Source organism: Rousettus aegyptiacus, unplaced genomic scaffold (genome assembly GCF_014176215.1).
Source record: "Rousettus aegyptiacus isolate mRouAeg1 unplaced genomic scaffold, mRouAeg1.p scaffold_m13_p_1, whole genome shotgun sequence".
Classification (NCBI taxonomy): Eukaryota; Metazoa; Chordata; class Mammalia; order Chiroptera; family Pteropodidae; genus Rousettus; species Rousettus aegyptiacus.
Genome location: NW_023416284.1, coordinates 109,145,562 through 109,166,258, shown reverse-complemented (window position 1 = coordinate 109,166,258; position 20,697 = coordinate 109,145,562). Strand labels below are relative to the sequence as shown.

The 20,697-nt window shown below is 33.7% G+C and overlaps 1 protein-coding gene across 1 annotated transcript in view; it reads left to right on the top strand.

The window, feature by feature from the left end:
- HMGCLL1 (3-hydroxymethyl-3-methylglutaryl-CoA lyase like 1) overlaps nt 1–20,697 on the top strand; it is a 154,629-nt gene that overhangs the window by 35,798 nt on the left and 98,134 nt on the right. The window contains exons 2-3 of the mRNA XM_016145693.2: nt 3,099–3,179; nt 3,411–3,518. Coding sequence (XP_016001179.1) covers nt 3,099–3,179; nt 3,411–3,518 — 189 coding nt within the window. The remainder of the gene's footprint in view (nt 1–3,098; nt 3,180–3,410; nt 3,519–20,697) is intronic.

Genomic DNA, 20,697 nt, shown 5'->3' with positions numbered 1-20,697 from the left:
ATCCATGGCAGGCTCACTTGTTACCTTGCAATGTAGGGTAAAATTTCAGACCCTTCACCACTCTTCACAATTGGAAGCTATAAAAGATGTACCTCTTTCTTAAAGTTATAAAATAATTGATATTTATTTTTTGTCCATATAAAGTGCAAAATAATTGCTTCTTCTTGGCGTGGAATTCTTATTTAAGCAGTTATTCAGGGATTTAAGCTCCTTCAAAAAAAATTTTGTTTGGTATTTATTAGCTTCCAAATTCACCATACTCATTTGCATCAAGCAGGCAGAACGGAGAAATGTGCATGGGATATTTTCATGGGATAACCCTAAACATGGTGTATATCATTCATCTTTATGTTCCATTGACTGGAACTTGTTCAGAAAAAAACTTTTAGATAAAGGAGAAACATAGTCTAGTCCTGTGTCTATATAGATGAGAAATAGGTTTGGTGGAATGTCTTCCCCACAGATGGAAGGTCCAGCTAATAGAAATTTTATGTGTGCTGATATGAAAGTGAGCAAGACATGACTTTAGCATGGCTGAAACCATAGGACACATGAAGGAGACTGGTAGAAGATGAAAAGCTAGTCATAAATCATCTTTTACCTTAGGTTGATAGAACTCTCTGAAGGTGACTGGCAGATGCTAAAGGATTTTAATCCTGGGAAAAAAAATTAAGATTAGGGGAGAATACTTAGGAAGCTATAGCAACAGACTGGGGGAAGAAAAAGAGACAGTTTTAATGAAGCCAGTGACAGAACTGATTTGCTAATACAATAACAGGTAATTATTAAGCACACTTTAAGTATCATGCATTGTGCTGGCTGGGTGCTGGGTTTTTGCCAAAATAAAACCAGTAACAAATGGACCGATTAGATGTAAGTGGTAAGAGAAAAGGTAAAGAAAAGCATCTGGTGGGAGAAGATGTGAGTAGAGGAGTAAGGTGGGGGAATAATGAGATAAGTTTTGAATCATCAAATTCTATATGCTTGTATATTTAAGTGGATATGCCTACTGGGCATGATTTGTGTACAGCTGAAGCTCCTTCAAAAAGTCAATACAGAGATAGTCATGCCCAGGAAGAGAGGGCTCTCACATCACACCTATTTGGGGAATATGCATTAATTGACTTAATTTTTGTGTTATTTGTTTGTTTGTTTGTTTGTTTTTTATTTGCTGATAAAAGGGGGATCTTGTTACTCTTTGAACTTACTGAATACTTTCTAATTTTCTTCTGATTTCTCAGGTGTTCAGGTAGAGGCAATATGTACCCATGCCTGGAATGACAAAACAGCATTAGATTCAAGAAGAAACCTAAAATGATATTAAGTGAGAATACATCTGCTTTGACGGAAATGGCTGTAGTTAGTGGCGGTCTGTACTTTGGATTGCTTGTTACTTCTGCTAGCTACAACAGTGATGCACAGGAAGGCCCTAAGCTCTTAAATTATACTAAGCATATAGTTATCATCTTAAAAAAATATAATGTTCTTTTTTGTTGTTAAACTTTCATGTTTAGTAAATGCCATGCTAAATGCTCTTGCAAATGAAGTTTCAGGACACAGTCAGTGATAACGAGACCACATGGCTTAATTTGCCTAGCTTTGTGTTTCATTTCTACAGTCTTAGGACTGGAGATAATAAGAAAGAAGAGTGAGCTCCTCTTTATTTTCTCCACTTTCCCATACTATCCATGCCCTTTATTGCCTGGTTGAAATTATGCCCTCTTTTTTAATGAGGCATGATTTCATGACTGCCATCAAAACCAAGCCTAAAGCTAAGGAACACCATGCTTCCTCTCTCAACTCTCCACCCTTCCAAGTTAACTGCATGCATCACAACCTGCTCAGATGATGCAGAAATAAGAATTCGATTTTCTTCTTGGTTAATTTTTCTTTATTAAATTGCCCAATTTCATGGAAATTGTGAAGGGTAGTATGTGTATGTTGTAACAGGGACCATCTGGGTTCCTCTACTTAGTACAGAATGCTAATAAAACCAAGTAACAGCTTTGGACTCCAGAAGAACCTGTGAGCATTGGTCTATATCATAGAAACAAACTGAGCTCTGTATTCGAAGCTGCCATTTCACCAGTGTGTGTCTTTGTTACAGGGACAGAGTGAAGCCATATAAATTAATTGGTCAACCTAAATTCATCATCCCTGATGAAAGGCAAGGCACAAAACCTTGAAGTACAGGTCGTGCTGATCTGAATCAATGCTATCAGCTCTCCATTTGAAGAACTTAATGAGTTACCCACACTTAACTTGGCTCAGAGACACCAGGAGATTGTTTGTACAGTCTGAAAACATGTAGCCTACTTCTAATTTTAACTGCAATATGATGTTTAGAATGACTTCTTGGTTTTTCTGTTTTAAATTAGTGTCCTTCCTTCTAAATGTGTGTCCATAGTACTTAATTTAGGGATACAGATTCCAGAGTGAAGGTCTTCTTGCCATTTCAGAGTTGGCTAGCAGGTAGAACACAGTGTTATGTTGGGCTGAGGCTATTCCAGTGCGATATCAAGGGTTAGATCCTACCGGGCTGGGTGTTCTGTCTTTCTGGAAGCTGTGTTTAGGTGCTGGTTCTGCTGAGTGATTCAGATAAAAAATAAAAAGCACACCTTCTTCCTAGCCTCAGCTTTCTGAGCACAGGACAGAAAATCAAATCCACACTCCTCAAGTTCATAGTATAGAGAGCAGCATCTTGTATGACTGAGCTTGCTAGAAGTCTATTAAAACAAAGACCTAATTTTTAAATAAACTCTATCAATGGTAAGTAATTTATCACATGCAGAATTACCCAACAGATTTGTTCTTTAGATCTTAAGTAAATCAACATTCCCACAGTTACATCATAGAAATTAATTTTTGAATTTTAGTCATAACTAGATTAAACACTAATTTATAAGAAAAAAAAAGGCCTTATATTACCAATAATATAAACCTGGCATTTGGACTACTTCACTCTTTTGATTTCTTACAACTTTAAATTTCTGGGATGAGAATTTAATTTACAAATCGTAATTGTTTGACTTTTCAGATCAGCAGGTTTGATAATCTAATGGTTATCTGTGCTTCTTCCCTTGTGTTTCCCTTTACAGGAATCATCCCAGTTGTCTGGACTCCCTGAATATGTTAAAATAGTAGAAGTTGGACCTAGAGATGGACTGCAGAATGAAAAGGTAATTTGATATCAAATTTATAAAGTCAATTTCAAATGATAAATTAAATATTTATATTTATAAGATTCTAAAGACTTACATGGATTTCGTATGCTACACTATTATAGTTGTTCTCACTTGCTAGTCGAATTTATAAATAAGATTTGCTTTCAGTTAGGAAGTAATTTTCTACTTATGTTTCTGTAGACCCTATGCAAATTACTTATAAAATATCTTTTAATGTTTTCATAGGTTATAGTTCCTACAGATGTAAAAATTGAATTTATCAATCAACTTTCCCAAACCGGTTTGCCTGTAATAGAAGTGACCAGCTTTGTGTCCCCCAAATGGGTACCACAGGTATGTAATCCATAATTCCTTAACGAGATCCTTTATTCATCTTTCCCAAGATTTAGAAAGCAGTGTGATACACATTGTGATATTTCCTGCTATAATTACTAATTTACTGTGTTCTTATAGTAGTCCATGCACTCAGATATTAAATAAAAACCTCTTTGATGAAACATATCAATTAAGTCCTAAAAATATTATTTAGAATTCCATCTTAATTCTATGTGAGTATATGATCCAAAATAATGAGTAGAGGAGAAGGCTCATCCTTGACATCTTTTCACTACCACTAAGTTTAAGGTTCCCCAGAGATTTTGTTTTTAGTAACTTTATTATCCTGTACTCTCTTCTTTGCTTATCCTTCCAACATCAGTAGTCACTTCTAAGAGAATGACAGATCTGTGTTTCTTGTCCTCCTGTCCCTAATAACCTTCAGCTAGATGTGCTACCAGCACCTCATCAGTGGGTTCAAAATTGAACTCATTATTATCTGTCCTTCTTCATGCTAATAGCTCAACTGTTCATTTCAGAATCTTGGATTTGAATGCTCAACAGTTTGTCTCCTATGTGTAGTCAGTTACTGACTCATAAAAATTTTTATTCCTCAATATAGTTTATACCTGTCTCTTCTTTTCAGTCCCATTGATATGTTAATAATCAACATTCTTATTGACTAATCATTGCGATGATTTCTTAAATGATATTTGTAATTACAGTTTCTCATTTTCTTTCCCTCATGTATTTTCCACATTGCTTTTAAAATAATCTGAGAAATATTAGCATTTTCAGGCTCCTGTTCTAAGTTCTTTAGAGGTTCCCTTCTCCCCATTGAAAAGGAAACTTCAACCCTGGTATTCAAGGCCTTCTACACCTGGTCCTTTTTTTTTTTCTTTCTTTCTTGTCTTAACTCTATTTTTCTACTTCATTCTGCTAAAGTCTCACCAAACCAAATTGCTTTTTGTTCTCTATTTACATGTCCTGCCTCTTTAGCTACATAGTACTTTATCTATACTTGGTTATGTACATTTCTATTTCTGTATTGCTCTGAAGTTACAACAGGATGATGGGAAAAGGCTTAAAACATTAAAGCTTTTTTAATTGGAAGAAACAGAAACCACAGTAGGATTAATAGTATTGGTAATATATTACTTTCCATAAAGTCATTATTCAAATATCAGAGTTACTTTTATCCATCCTCAAAATAGACTGTAATTTTTCCTCATCTAGGTGTCACTGTTTATAATTATATATTTTTTATAAATATTTTTCCATTATCTGCTTCCCGAAATATAAACTTTTGGAGGTAGTGATGACCATCTGTCTCGTGTTCATCACTGTATCCTTAGCACTTGGTGCCCAGTGAGTAGGTGCTCAGTAAATAATTGTGAAATGAATAATGAATCAGCCTGAAAAAATAATAACATATTACTTTTAATTATTTGGTATGGTCAAGTGACTTTTACTTTGGTTCACATATTTGGCCCTAATGAAGTTCACAAATATTTTCTTCAGGAAGACACAAATGGCTTGATGAGACTATATGTATACCCTTTATATTTTCATTTTGTACAATGATAGTCATTATTATTTCACAAGCTATATTCATTTTAAGGGAATGTGAGACTCTGTTATCACCTTTAAATCTTCATGAAATGGCTTCTGTGTTTGATTCAGTCAGTGCTCATTTCACATATTTGATTGTCGTTGGAGAGACAACGAATAGCCTGATATAACTTTAGAGTAAGTGTTAAGAGAGAGAACAGTTCATGGTAATAATTGAAGACCAACCAAAATTATATTTCAGATATTATATTTTATTCATCCTCTTCAAGATACTTTTATTTCCCAACAGTTTTATAAAGCTGCCTACAAAATATTTTTTACTACTATGATGCCCATGGTCACATTTTAGTATTACACAATGCTGGAAATCGATCGGCTGTTCTTCAGATTGATCTAGATCACACCCAATGACATTTAGAAGGACAAGGCTGAAACCCTTTCTAAAGGGTCACACTTTTTCTTGCATAACTAGTTAAGAGAAAAGATGGACAGAACAAAAAGGAAGGCAGTCCCTCTGTGAACAGTAATGGGAAAATGCCTTCTGGTCTCAACATTAAGTAGATACATGTGATGAGACCATAAAATAATATGATTTATTCTGGGCTTGGTCCTGAGGTGAATTTGGGACTTAACCTATTGAGATTTAATGAACTCTCCCTGGGCTCAAAGTATTTTCGAGTAAATGATAATTCCCCACGTAGCTCTTGAGGACAGCTGTGGTGAGGTGGAAGTACCTCTGATACTGTGTTCTGTCTCCATTCTGCTTTGAGATGGAATAAGTGACTTAACCTCTTTGAACCTTGGAAATCCCAGCAGTGATGCCTGTAGTATGGAGGATTTGGAGCAGCAAGGCATGCATTGAGGTCTCTGTGTATTAATGCTCAGACTGTAGCAATTATTTACAAATCAATCTAACACTTAAAAATATGGCCTAAGTACAAGTAAGTCCAGAGCACCTGGCTCCAGTAGTGTTATCTAAGTGAATGCCTGCCTGATGGATGGACTGACTGACTTACCCTGGGCTCCACAGGAGTTAACTACCTTCTTTTTAATAAACAACCTTTTTCTTAAAGATTAAAATATGTGTTTAGTTTAAATATTTGATTGGTCCTAATCCAAATAATTAAAGATACTAATCCTTCAAAACATATTTAGTATATGTAACATATACTAAAAAATATGTTACATATTTCACTTTTAATACTTATGGTTACATGCATTATAAACAACAACAAAAAGTGTTTTAAGTCAATCACATGTCTGTAAAAGAGCAGTGTGTCCGAGTCAAAGATATTATGAGATTGATATTCCAAAGTTATACTGGTCAGTTATTATATAACTTATCAAGTGTTTGTCAGGGGTGATATTGAGAATATTTCAATTTTATAATTTTATTTTCCATAGTTGTATTTTAGAATTCACTGAGCTTGCCTACAAAGAACATTTTAATTGTTGTAGTCACAGATTATCTCATGTTACTCTGCTGGTTTCATTATTTTTATGCTAACAGAAAAGGCCTTAAGTCAGCAGAACAATTTATAATGTTAATTTCTCTTTTTAAATTTCATATCATTTCCTCTTATTTTTTAAGAAATCCCTATGACATCAGACTCATCGAACTTAAATAATGTCTGAGATTTGTGACAGAACAATCAGTACGACAGCATATATCTAATTGTCTGAAGTAATTTCTATTTTTAAAGACAGTGAGTGTGGCCCTAAATTGGTTCTTTTAATTTTCTGAATCTTCTCCTATTTCTTTCCATCGAACATACATAGGTCATGGGAATAGTCGTCTAGTTTATGTTTAGATTGCTGCTTGTTCACTTATGTCTTTTTTTAGTATTTTAAAGCTTTTTTACAGTTTCCCTCCTACTGTTTTGTTTGGCAGCGGCTTTCTAACTAAATCAGCTAAAGAAAAGTTCCATGGTAGCAGGGTGCCATATAAAACAGGATCCCACACCTATAATCTAAATGGCCAGAAATGATAAAGTACTTGCCATTTAAGAAAAATGTTCTTTACAACTTATCTAGAAAAAGGTTTCCTTAGAGTGACTTACAAGAACATTTGAAATAAGTCCCGATACCCCTCACTTCAAGGGAATGAACAACAGTAACAACAGAAAGAAAACATGTTTATAAAAATAGGTTCACTGCAACTTTGGAATGTGGCTCTCAGTAGTAAGCTATTTAAATTATTATAAATAGAGTAATTTTTAAAAGTAAACTAGAGCTTCACATCCATCCTTAATTTAGCCATTTGGTTTTTAATCATTCACATGAGTGATTAAAGTAATCATTTATTTTAAAATAATAATACGGTAAATATACACAACACTGTATGTTTGTGTGTCATATGCAAAGTCTTAGTTATAAATATTTGCTCCCTGTTTAATTGATTTTTAATTGTTGAAATGGGTAGATCACAAATCTTGACATGTCAGCAAGGGCCAGAAATAGATTTACTCTATAAAAGTAGAAAGTAATATACATAAAAGACTGTAACAACTATTTACAAATCAGTCTAACACTTAAAAATATGGCCTAAGTACAATGTAAGCAAGAAGGAATGTGTAAACTTTTTCCTACCCTCCTTTTACTGTGTGTTGCAATTAATTCTTTATTGGTAATGAAAACAAATTTTACTGGATTGAAGTTTAAGATTCAGATTTACATTGATGAGATGCAGGAGGCTATAGTTTCTGCTACTGAGTTCCCTCCTGGCTTCTATTCCTGGCTCGCTCTTTTTGAGGGGGTTGGGTGTGTGGAGAAGAGGCAAGGAAGGGGGTAATTTAGCGGAAATGTTGATTTAGTGTGTGTGTGTGCGCGTGTGTGCGTGTGCGCGCGCATGTGCTGTATGTGGGAGAAAGAGAGCACACATGGGAGAGAGTGAGCCTGTGTGCACGGACACACAGAGTCCCCATTTTCTTTTGCTTAAGAGGCACTGTTAACGAGCAGGGTAATTTTATCATCTGGGAAGTGTTCCAGTGTGAGTCTTATTCATTATACCCCAGATGAGTTGGCCCCTGCCATCTCTCTGAAGAGGATCCTGGGGATATTTACCAAGACCCCAGTTCCCATTTCATGGAGTTATAGGAGTCCTTTTACTTAAATGGGTTGAGGAAGAGGAGAGTGGGCTAAAAAGGGAGCAAGAATTAACTCCAACTCTTCTGCAGAGGAGACTGATTTGGAATGCTTGATTCTCTGTGCAGTATACTTTTTTACTACACAGTAAGATGAACAGGCTCCCTCTTAATCCCTGTTCTATTTGGTAACCTTAAACCTTGCACTGGCTATTTCTTTAATAGAGTTGGATCTGTTTAATTATCACAGTTGGCATTAGGAACTAGACAATTCAAATCACCCAATCTAGTCATTGGCAAAATCTCCATTACCTTTTTTTTTTCTCCTAAATTAGTGGTCCAAGAGTACATGCTAGCATTGCTACATTGGGAAAACACAAAAACAAAAAACAAACAAACAAACAAAAAAACAAGTTGAAAGGCATATATTTTTAGCAGCAGTCTCTAAATGTACTAGGCTTGTTTCATTTTTCAACTTATTTGAGAATGTTGAATGTCTTACATGTCAGATAATTTCTGTGTATTCAATATTTTATCTCAAAGAATAACTAAAGACTCTAAGTTCTTTAGTTAATGACCTCAGATGGTTATTGAATTAAATGGGGATAAAATTGTTCTATGATAGCCATATACACATAGAAAAAATGATTAACTCCTCAGAAAATAGAAAGTAAGCATACAATATTTTCCACCTCATTGTGTTCCCAGCATTTAATGACATGAACCATAGACTTCAAATTGCTTCTGTAAGTCTAATGGATTTTTTTTCATTGACTATGTAGCTTGTGGCAAATATTCTAGCTGTTTGTTTTTGTAAATGCATGTGTATATGTGTGTTCAAATATGTGCCATTGTCAAATATTCTGGAGTGCTAGTAAAATTAATGCTGGTGTTTTTGATTATTTGCATAACAAATACATCAAAAATGTAGTGGCTTAATAACAATATTTGTGTTTATTGTTTCTGTGCATCAAGAATTCAAAAATTTCTCACTTGGGTACCTCTGGCTAGAGTTTTCTCAGAGATGGTGGTTAGAACTGAAGAATCAAGGCCTAGGAGGCCAGGATACTGGGGGCTGACTGGGCCCCTCTTTTTCTTCATGTGTTCTCAGAGCCTCTCTATATGGTCTCTTCATATGGGATAGTTTATACTTCCTCACATCATGGCAACCTTAGATCAAAAAGGTGACTCTAATTTGCCAAAGCGAGTGTTCCAAGAGATAGGCAAAAGTGGTACGCCTTTTATTACCAAAGCTTTTAAATCTTATAACATTACTTTTCCATAATCTATTAGTTGAGCCTGTTACAGAGACACCCAGTTTCAAAGGGAGGGGATAGAGTAGCATTTTAGAAGAGCACATAGGAGAAGAAATATCATTAGAGCCATTTTTATAATCTGTGACATGTTTTTAAAATGGCCTAGTGATCTAGTTATATGTTTTTTTCTTACTAATAACACAGTCAATAGAAAAATAGATTCTGCATTTTGACACCTCCCAGTTCCACCCCCTCCACTTCCCTAAGAGATATTTTGGCACTGTCAGGGTTGCTAATACTTATTCCTACTCACTCTCTTTATAAGAATGTTTTGCCTCAAATGAGATTCAGGTTAGTATTTGAGAGAGAGAGCTGTGTTGCTTAGACAGATTGAGAGATGAGGAGGAGAAAGCTGCATCTACATCTCCCTTCAGATCTTTCTCATCCTCACCTTTGCTTAAGGCAGAAAAGGGCACAAAGCAGGTGAAACATAGGCATTTGCTTTTATAACCACTTCTACTCTGGAGTAAAGCCAGCTTTTCCCTGAATACGAGTTTCTATACATGTAGCCCAAATTAGAGAGGAGGTTACAGGAGGGGAGGACTGCCTTCTACCAGAAGATGTGAATGGAAGGAAGAAGAAAAAGTCAAAAAGCAAAAGCAAAAGTTATAGCTTGTAGTTTCCCTCCATAGCTCCAAATCCTTGCCATCCAACTCTGAAAATGGCGAGCCCACACCGCTGCTGAAATTACTGTCTTCACTGTAGAATATGTTATTTCTATATCCCCTTGAAGCTGTGCCTTCCAAGTCTACACCTGCTCAGCAGAGTCTCAACTTCTGGACTAATACCTTTTCAGAGAGTCTGTCGTAACTATTTGGTATGCCTGGCATGTACACATGATTCAGTTCAAAGTGTTAAATATTTAGGTAATGCCTACTTTTGAGAGAGTAAAGAGCAGGAAGGCCTTTTATTCAGGACAATTGTCAGCATACTCCAGAAATGAAAAGCAGCAATAGCAATTAGATTTTTGTTGCTTTTTCATTAGTACAAAACACCCTGCATTACTCTAAGTTTCTATGTTAAAACATTTCTCTCAATTTGGAGCCTAATTTTTCTCCTTTTAAATGAAAATAATCGCATGCATTCTTAATACGGTACTAGGCACTCTGCAAAGTGGCAATGAATTTAATGTATATCCTATACTAGTGATGCTTGTATAATAGTGAATATTACTTATGATAGCTTTACAAATGGCGATGAAGTAACTTCTAGCATTTTTGTCAGTGGGTGGAGTTTGCTCAGTCATTTTCTGTTTTTAATAAGTGATTAACTAGAATATGATATTTTAAAGTTGTCTCATTTGTACCATTACATTGTTGCTACTGTTATCATTTGAAACAAGCAAAATTTTAAAACACCTCATCTCTTAAAGAAAAGAACATAGAAATTTGATAATTTTTATTAGAATAGTGGACACTACCTTTTATTCCTTTTTTAACTTGTTTAGGGTTATACTTTGCAATAAAATTGGGAAAAATATGAGTTGCTAACATTGTACATATTACTCAGCATTCGGTTTATTATATAGCTAAGATGTAGTTTCATTATGGGCTTTTGTAGAGCAAAAGCAGAACATAAATAGGAGCAATAGTGCTAGCAGTTTTACTGGTTAGATTTTTAAATTTTTCATGCTGAAGGCATAATTCAATATTTTTTGGACGTTTTTTTCCCCATGAGGCCAAAATTCATGATTATACTTAAAGATTTATTATGCTCAGCAGGCACTGCTTTTCTAATTAGTTAATTTGATCAATGTTTTGATTAACAAATTGAGTTTTTGGGTTCTTAGGTTTATAAGAGGGACCATCGCACAATGTTAAAGTAAAACAGTTTACCTCACTTTTTATTATATTGAGTTTATTGTTTATCAGAATTTCTCTTAAGTTTTCCCGTGAAAGAAACTTTTGAAGCCATTCAATCACATTAAAATTCGATTTTTTGTGCCTGATTAAAATTACCTTAAAATTTGGTCTTATTAGAACTATCTGTATGCATTCACAGCTTAAAAGTCTGTACATAATATAATTCCATAAAAGTGGAATAGAGGCACAATTTGATACAGAAAGAATTGAATCTAACTTTTTAATGGTCTGTTTAGTTTGTTGATAAACATTGTCAATATTATTTTAGTGTAAACTTATTACATTGATATGACTTTTGACTAAGCCACTTAAGTGCAGTCTCTTTAAGGGAAGCAGAGTCTGCACCCTGGACTAGACTGGAAGGAACTAAAATACTTCCCCTGTGTTCCAGTTATGACTCTCACATGGAGAATCACAGCCATTAGTGAAAACTAGGTTTAAAGCTCAAAATGTTAAGATATTAAATGTGAACCGTTTGATCACCAGTTTTAAGTACGTGACAAGTAGCATTTGATTTTAAGAATTCATGATCCTTGTACACTGAGCACTGGAAATGAAAATATCATATCAAATATTTTTAAATAGTTAGGTTATGATTCTAAAGACATATTTTATTGATGTGTTTATAAAAGAATTATGCTTTCTAGTGAATTATTTTTAATAAACAAGTAATTTTTTCTAATTTTTAGACATATGTTAATATACAGTTGCCTGTTTAAACTGTTGGAAAGTTCTCTAGGAGTAATATGTAGTAAACACAGAGAATTAGATAAATATGAATGTTAAAATATCATATTTCAAAACTCACATTAAACAAAAGATTTTTTTTTCAAAACTTAGACATTGAGACATATATGTTAATGTTTCACTTCCACATTTGATAAAATAAACTCTAAATTATATTTTTTCATTTAGAGTATACTTGTAAGTAGAAAACACACTTTATATTTTATTTTGTTATACTTCTAAACTTTTATCCACATTTATATATCTCGACTATTCAATTTATGGAGTTAAAAGCTGATTAGAATTATAATTTTTTAGAATAATATTTGGTAACATCCAAGTTTTAGATATTTGTTCTTTGTTAATATATAGAACATTCTTTGAAGAATTGCTCATTTCATAAATGTCATGGACAACTTCAAATTTGTAATTGCAGATGTTCATAGGTTATATTTTAATTATTTTAGGTACTCACATTCATGTTTGCCTTTTATAATATAAAATTAAATACTCTGAAATATTAACGTGTTGAAGCAAATTCATGCTAATAACTTTAGAACATGAATACTACTTTGGACCTTGTACTGCTCTGTCTTGGGATTCATTAATAATTTGTGACACTATTCTTAGTCAAGGCTGATGCATTTAATATGGAGTTCAGCTCATAATATGCATTAATAAACGTATTATTACTCCAAGTCCTACAGGTTGCCAGTTTCCAGAGCTTTTTAGTCACATTATTACATTGATTGTTTAGATATAACAACGTATACATTTTCTGATGGAACAAAGAAAAATCTGAGACCTGACTTATTCATCATTTGATTTGGCAGTCTTTTTTATCTCTTTGTGCATTGGATCCTTTCCATTTATTCATTTACCCATCTCTTGCTTTTATTGTGTCTCTATTAAAAACTGCATTGAGTTCTTTATTGGATTCAAAAATTGAATAACATGTAGTTGCTAACAATAACCATAATATCTATATAATAAGGCAATTGCAAAGTGGAAAATGGAAATAAAATCCCTAAAACATTAAAACTCATACAAGGATTTTAAAATGAAGTGAATATCTGTAAATGAGTTATAATAAAATTGAACCTAGTAACTAGAATACATTAAGCAGTTTGTCATTGGTCACTCTGGCAATTGCAAAGTGGAAAATGGAAATAAAATCCCTAAAACATTAAAACTCATACAAGGATTTTAAAATGAAGTGAATATCTGTAAATGAGTTATAATAAAATTGAACCTAGTAACTAGAATACATTAAGCAGTTTGTCATTGGTCACTCTGGCCAGACTTTCAAAGTTCTGTCTTCATTTCTCTTCTCAGCCTTTTGGCTAAGATCAAGTATAAAGTTTGCCTTCTTTACTCTTTACTAAAACAGACATCTCTAGATCCATATGATGGTCAAATCATTGTTGTTTGATCATACAAGTATTTGTAGTGATGGTGTTGCTAGTCATGGTAATAAGGCCTTTTTTGTTTACAGCCCTTTCTTATCTCCATTTGTTTTCCTGGTAGTGAGATAACCCAGGCTTACCTTCTCTTCTCATCACAGATATTCACTGTGGGCAGAGGTGGCTAACAGAAGGAAGTGTAAATTTGGAAGGGAAACTGTTTATACTCAGTATAGAATGAGTACAATTAAATAAAGTATTTTAACAATCACTTCTGCTTCCATGCATGGGAAATAACAATGTCAACAGTGTTAATATCAAACAGAAAGTCATGATATATGAGCGGCAGCACAGTTGAATGGAAAGAAAATTATACTGGGAGCTTTGAGACTTCTTGCCCCTACTTCAGAGTGACGTTGAGAACACGATTGTTTTGACATGGGAAGACCAGGAGGGCGGTCACAAAAGGCATTGACCTGAACAAAGAATAACTAATGCATATTCGTTATGTTTGTCTTAGCAAAGTGGGAAATGTTATTGAGTAAAATGACTTTGGTTTCTCTGTCTGGAACTTTGGTCTCCTAGTTTATAGCCCACAAATCCATTGGGTAGATTGGGTTGATTTCATAATTTAAAAATGTAGACATTAATACATTGTGATCAAAAAATCTTGTCTGTATTCACAGGAAAAGAGTAGGGATCATATGCTACTTGGTTTGGTCACTCTTGAGAAGCATGTGTGTTCCATTGACAGAAAGCAGTACAAAAGTCTTTAGAAAACAAAGGTAATGTTGAATAAGGAAGTACTACAGGAAATTATACACCAGACCAAATTAGTTTTAAGGCTTCTGGACTTAAGAAGTTTTGTGAGTATGGTGTCAGACCATTTTAGCAGTGGCAGCCAAGACAGGGTATTGGGTAGGAAAAAAACTGGATGTTCAATTTTCCAGAGATTTCCTGTGTTTATTATTGTAAGACTGTGATTTATTAAAACTGTCTTATTTCTTCAGGCAGACCAAGATTGTTCGCTGTGCTACTGAGGCTAAGATATATGGGGTTTGTGCAAAGAGTCTGTGAGTGAGACGGGGTTATAGTACCCAGGCTACAATGGTATTCATAGCTGGGGAGAACATTTTCACCCTAGGTTGTCAAGAAGAGCTCTAGTCTCATTTTTTTCTCATTACTGAATTTATGAATGTATTACCTTTAAAAAGAGTTACTGCTCAAATTGAGTTTTGAATTATAGGGTCTGAAACCACATTATTTACATTTTTATAGTAATCGATGGCATGTGTTGAAGAAATTGCATGTTCTATATCTGTCTTTCCTGCTGCACTCCGGCACACAGAAAATAGCACTATCAGTTATGTCTCATCTGGCCAGTGGAGATTGTAGGCAAATACCTTCTGACATATCCTGCTTATTTTAAAGATATATGAATGTTGTCCTGGGTGATGGTGGTGGTGGTGGGAAAACAAAACCAAAGATCCTTTAAGTATATTTTTAAACATTATTCAGCAAACTATATTAATGAGCAGGTAAAAAGGAAGGTTATAGTTCCACAAGTTTAAGTCTATTTCCTGGAAAATTTTTAAATGGCTTATTAAATAAATAGACAGCTGATTCATGAATAACACAGAGGTTAGGAGTGCTGACCCCCTGGGCACTTGAAAATCCATATGTAACTTTTGACTCCCCCAAAACTCAACTAATGATAACTTACTGTTGACTGGAAGTCTTACAAATAACATAAACAGTCAATTAACACGTATTTCATGTTATATGTATTATATACTGTATTCTTCAAAAAAGTAAATGAGAAAAGAAAACATTAAGAAAATTATAAGGAAGAGAAAATACCTTTACAGTATTTATTTTTAAATCTACATATAAATGGACCCATGCATTTCAAATACATATTATTCAAAGGTCAAATGTACTCTTGGATATACCAAGAATAAGCCAAACTGACCTCACTTTTTTCTCGACAGTACTTCTGGAGTGATAAGAGGAATACTAGAGATATCATAAATCTTTATTTCAGAGAAATACTTAGTTATCGTTATGATATTGCTAAGAGCAAGATAGGAAATTCCACCAAGGCAGGGATTTTCTAAACGTTATTTATTTATTTTATCTGCAGAACTTTTTTCACCCTGAATAAAACTTTATTTAGAACCTTAATGTATGCTACAGACAGGAAAATTACCATAAAATATTCGTATAGATCTCTCCCAAGGCCCTGAGAGGGGTCCTAGCAATGTGCTCACTGGGACATGTTTTAGTAAAATTTACAAAAGTTAGATATTTTTCCATTTTTGCTAGTAATGTTCTCTTCCAAATTGTGATCCTTTTAGACCCACAAAACTGGGATTTGACTCCAATTAAAAATAAAATGGTGAGACTTCCTTATGAAAGCAAGGGTGGGGGTCTCCCAGGGTTTAAGGAGACACTGATTTGGCCTCCCTAAACCTAGTGGCAGCCTTTATGTCTGAATCCATTATGATTCCAAGTCACATTGATATCTGGCATTTCTTGGGAAGTTTTGGGGACTACAGATCCCTTGGTCCTATAGCAGAACAAAATTAGAATCTCTACAGGTGGGCTCAAGAAATCTGTATTTATTTTTTTCAAGTACCTCAGTTCTGATGTATGCAGATTGGGAGACACTGATTAATGATTAAATTTGCCCCCCCCCCCACACACACACACAAAAACCTGTTCAGTCTGTGGGTGAGATCTCTTTAGGAACTCTTTCTTTGACATTGTGATTCACAAAACCATTAGCAGTGACTAAGATGAAGATATGAATACTAGATAGAAGATACAGAGGACATGTTTATCAAGGAGGTATTAGAAAATGTGCTTTATGGTCTGATAGATTTGGTTTCCCTCCCAGCTCTCCTAGTCACTAGCTGGGTAATCTTCCTCATCCTTAATATTTCTGTCTAGTTCTTCTACAGAAACTCTGCCTTTCACTAGGCTTTAAAAATGTTTAAAGAACTATTGTACATAAAGAACTCAACACATATAAACAACGTATAGACTGGCATAAAGTAATTGTTCTTATTATTATCACTATCATTAGTAACAATCAAATCTTAGAAGAATCAGTGGAGAAAAATAACCACGATTCAAACTGGATTAAATGTAAAAAGAATTTAAACTAGAATAAATGGCAAGGAGGAGAAATTTCATTTCAATTCAACAACCATTTATTAAATGTCCCTTTTATGCAAAGTCCTCAAGGAGCTAATAATTTAGTCAGGGAGAGAGACCCCAAAATCAAAATAAATCATACAAAATTTGATAAGAGCAATGATAAAAGTAAAGTAACTTTACTTCCTCTTCTATGCTTCAGAAGTACTGTCAAATTTTAACCGTGTTGCCTCTCAAGGTACCTTAGCACAAACATTTGAACTAAGGAATATGCAATTTTCTAAGGAACATGCTGTAGGTGTGGCCCAATCTCCTTTCTCTTCAAGGATTTGTGTCTTTGGTAAGGTGCAAGATTTGGTCTAGTCACCGAGGTCATTCAGTTTTGAGAGTAGCTGTCCAGCATCTGTGTCTCACCACTTCAACTGCTGTGCCATTGCTAACTATAATATTTGGACAGTCCAGGGCCATCTCTCTCTCTGGCTGAGATCTGGCAATCACTAGGGGACATGGGCCAGCCACTTATAGGGAACTTCAGGTTCTTATGGTATTCATTTGGAGAACCTTCATTAAGAAAAAAAGAATATATAATGCCATGTACAAAATTAAATAGAAATGTTAATATTGAATGAGAAAAAAAACTCACGAAAGTGTAAAAGTTTTAAAGTTAATCATCTTACGTAACTGAAACTGTACCCACTGAATAACAATTCACCATTCCCCCTTTCCCGGCATTTTCTCCAAGCCACCATTCTCCCTCTGCTTTTATGTGTCCGACTATTTCAGATACCTCGTATAACTGGAATCATGCAGCATCTGTCCTTCGTGACTGGTTTTTATCCCTTACTGTAATGTATTCTAGGTGAATCCATGTTGTATATAGCAGTGTTTCCCTTTTCAGGGCTGAATAATATTTTATTGTATGTATATGCCACATTTTCTTAATCTATTCATTCATCCATAGACATTTGGATTGTTTCTATATTTTAGATATGTGAATAATGCTGCAATAAACACGGGAATCCATTGATAAATACCAAGAAGTGATACTCCTAGAACATATGGTATTCTTTTTCATTTTTCGCGAAACCTCCATACTGTGTTCTGTAGAGACTGCACCATTTTACACTCCTGACTACAGTGCACAAGAGTTCAATTTTGTCTATATCATTGCCAACACTTACCTTTTGTGTTTTTATAATTCCCATCCTAATGGGTCTTAACCGATATGTCATTGTTCTTATTTGCATCTCCTTGATAATTAGTGATGTTAAGCATCTTTTCATGTAATGGTTGGGCATCTGTAGGTTTTTGGAGATATGTCTATTCAAGTTATTGGCCCATTTTTTAATTTGGTTGTTTTTGTTATTATTATCTACCTATTGAGTTGTAGGTATTCCTTATATATTCTGAATATTAACTCCTTATCGGATATATGATTTGCAGAAATTTCTCTCAGTCCTTAATTTGCCTTTTCACTCTGTTAATTGTTGCCTTTGATGTACAGAAGCTTTTTAGTTTGGTGTAGTCCCACTTGTTTGTTTTTTCTTTTGTTGATGCCTTTTTATGTCATATCCTAGGAATCGTTACCAATATTAATGTTATGAAGCTTTTTGTTTATGTTATCATCTAGCAGTTTTACAGTTCCAGGTCTTATGTTACAGTCTTTAATCCATTTTGAGTTGATTTTTATAGATAGTATGATATGAGGATTTGATTTCATTCTTTGCATGTGGATATCTAGTTTCCCGAGCATACTTTGTTCATGAAATACTCCCGTTTCCCAGACTGTGTATTCTTTCCATCCTTATCAATGATAAATTGAGTCTATATGCATTTCTTTATTTCTGTGCTCTCTATTCTGTTCCATTGGTCTATATGTCAGTCTTAATGCCAGTATTGTACTATTTTAACTACTGCAGTTTTGTAATATATTTTGAAATCAGAAAGTCTGATTTCTCCAGCTTTATTCTTTCTCAAGGTTGGTGAGGCTATTTGGGCTCCTTATTGATGCCTTATAATTTAAGCATTGTTTTTTTTTTTTATTTCTGTAAAAAATGCCATTGGGATTTTGATAGGGATTACATTGAATATGTAGATTGCTTTGAGTAGTATAAACATTTTCACAGTATTAAATCTTCCAGCTCTTGAACATAAGTTGTTGTTCTGTTTATTTCTTTAATTTCTTTCTTCAGTGTTTTATAGTTTTCAGTGTACAATTCTTTTACCTCCTTGGTTAAGCTTGTTACTAAGTTTTTTAATTTTTTTTCATGCTATTATAAATTAGATTGTTTTCTTAATTTCTTATTTGGATAGTTTGTTGTTGGTATATAGAAATGCAACTGATATTTATATATATATGTTGATTTTGTATCCTGCAACTTAACTGAGTTTATTACTTCTAAGAGATTTTTTGTAGAATCTTTAGGTGTTCCTATGTATAAAATCATACCATTTGTGAACAGAACTTTTTTCTTTTCAGTTTGAATACCTTTATTTCTTTTTCTTACCTAATTGCTCTGGGTAGGGCTTACAACTCTATGTTGAGAAGAATTTGGCAAGAGTGGGCATCCTTGTCTCATTCTTGACCTTAGAGGAAATATTTTTTCACTGTTGAGTATGATATTAGCTGTGGGCTTTCCATATATGGCTTTTATTGGGTTGAGGTAATTTTATTATGGTTTTAGAGAGTCCTGTCTGTTTGAGTTTTTGTGATGAAAGGGTATTAATTTTGTCAAATGCTTTTTGACAAAGCATTTGTTAAATTTTGACATTGAGATGATCATGTGGTTTTTTCTTTATTCTGTCATTATGCCGGTACCATATTAATTTGTTTTTATATACTTAATCTTTCTTGCCTTGGAAGGATAAATCTCACTTGGTCATGGTGTGTGATCTCTTAAATCTACTGTTGAATTTGGTTTGCTTGTATTTTGTTGGTAATAGTTGCATTTATGTTCATCAGGAATATTGGCCTTAATTTTCTTTCACTATAGTGTCTTTTCTGTTTTTGGTTCAGGGTTTTATAAGACCAGCTCTTAATGCTGGTCTTAAATAATGAGTTTGAAATGATTCCCTCCTATTCAATTTTTTAGAAGAGTTTGAAGAAGGATTGGCATTAAGACTTCTATAAATGTTTGGTGGAATTTACTAGGGAAGTCATCTGGTCTGGGGTTCTTTTTTTGTTCAGAATTTTTAAGTTATTGATTCAACCTTCTTGCCAGTTATAGCCCTTTTATGTTTTTTTCTTAATGTATTCATTTTTTTTTCTAATTTATGACTGCATATTCTTCGTTTGCCCCTTTCTCATGACAGCACTTTATAATATTCTCTACAGAGAGGCTAGAAAGATGAGTCAGTCTTTTCTTTTGCACCATTGATCAAGATTTTTAAATTATTAATAAATTAGGAAAGTATTTCATTTTAATAATCCATTGTTGGTAATGTCATGCTAAGATATAATGCTTTGTGATGTGTAACCTTATATACAGTTACAGTTTGTTTTAGAAGAATTACTACAGTTTTGTGTCCTTCATAGTGAAAAATTTTGGTATACTATTATCTGTGATTTTTATAAAAAAATAAATATATAAATGTTTTACTTATAGTTGTAAATACTATATATTGAATATATTTCTTATAAAAAGATTTTTATTTAATATGATATTGATGAAAATCGATTCATTCACTTACAATTTTACATATATAATGTTTGGAAGAATTTTCTATTGCTTCCGAGGCCATAGCTTTTGAGACTTGTTTTTCCTCAAATATTTAAATACTTCTAGTACCAGAGATTGTAGACATAGTGAGTATGGACTCTTGGCTTTTCCTAGAGTGATAGTTTTAATAGGAGGTACAATTGGGAACTATATTTTATGTTATATATTTTAAATATTTGAAATATTTATTCTTGAAAAGTGCAGCAATTGTGAGCTCTCTGAAGTGGCAAAGTCTGTACCTGGATTCACACATAAAGAAATATAGCAATGTAAACAGATTAAATGATATTTCACCTCTGTGTTTGTTACTTGAAGACTATTATGGGAAACACAGCCTATAGATAAAGCAACACTTTA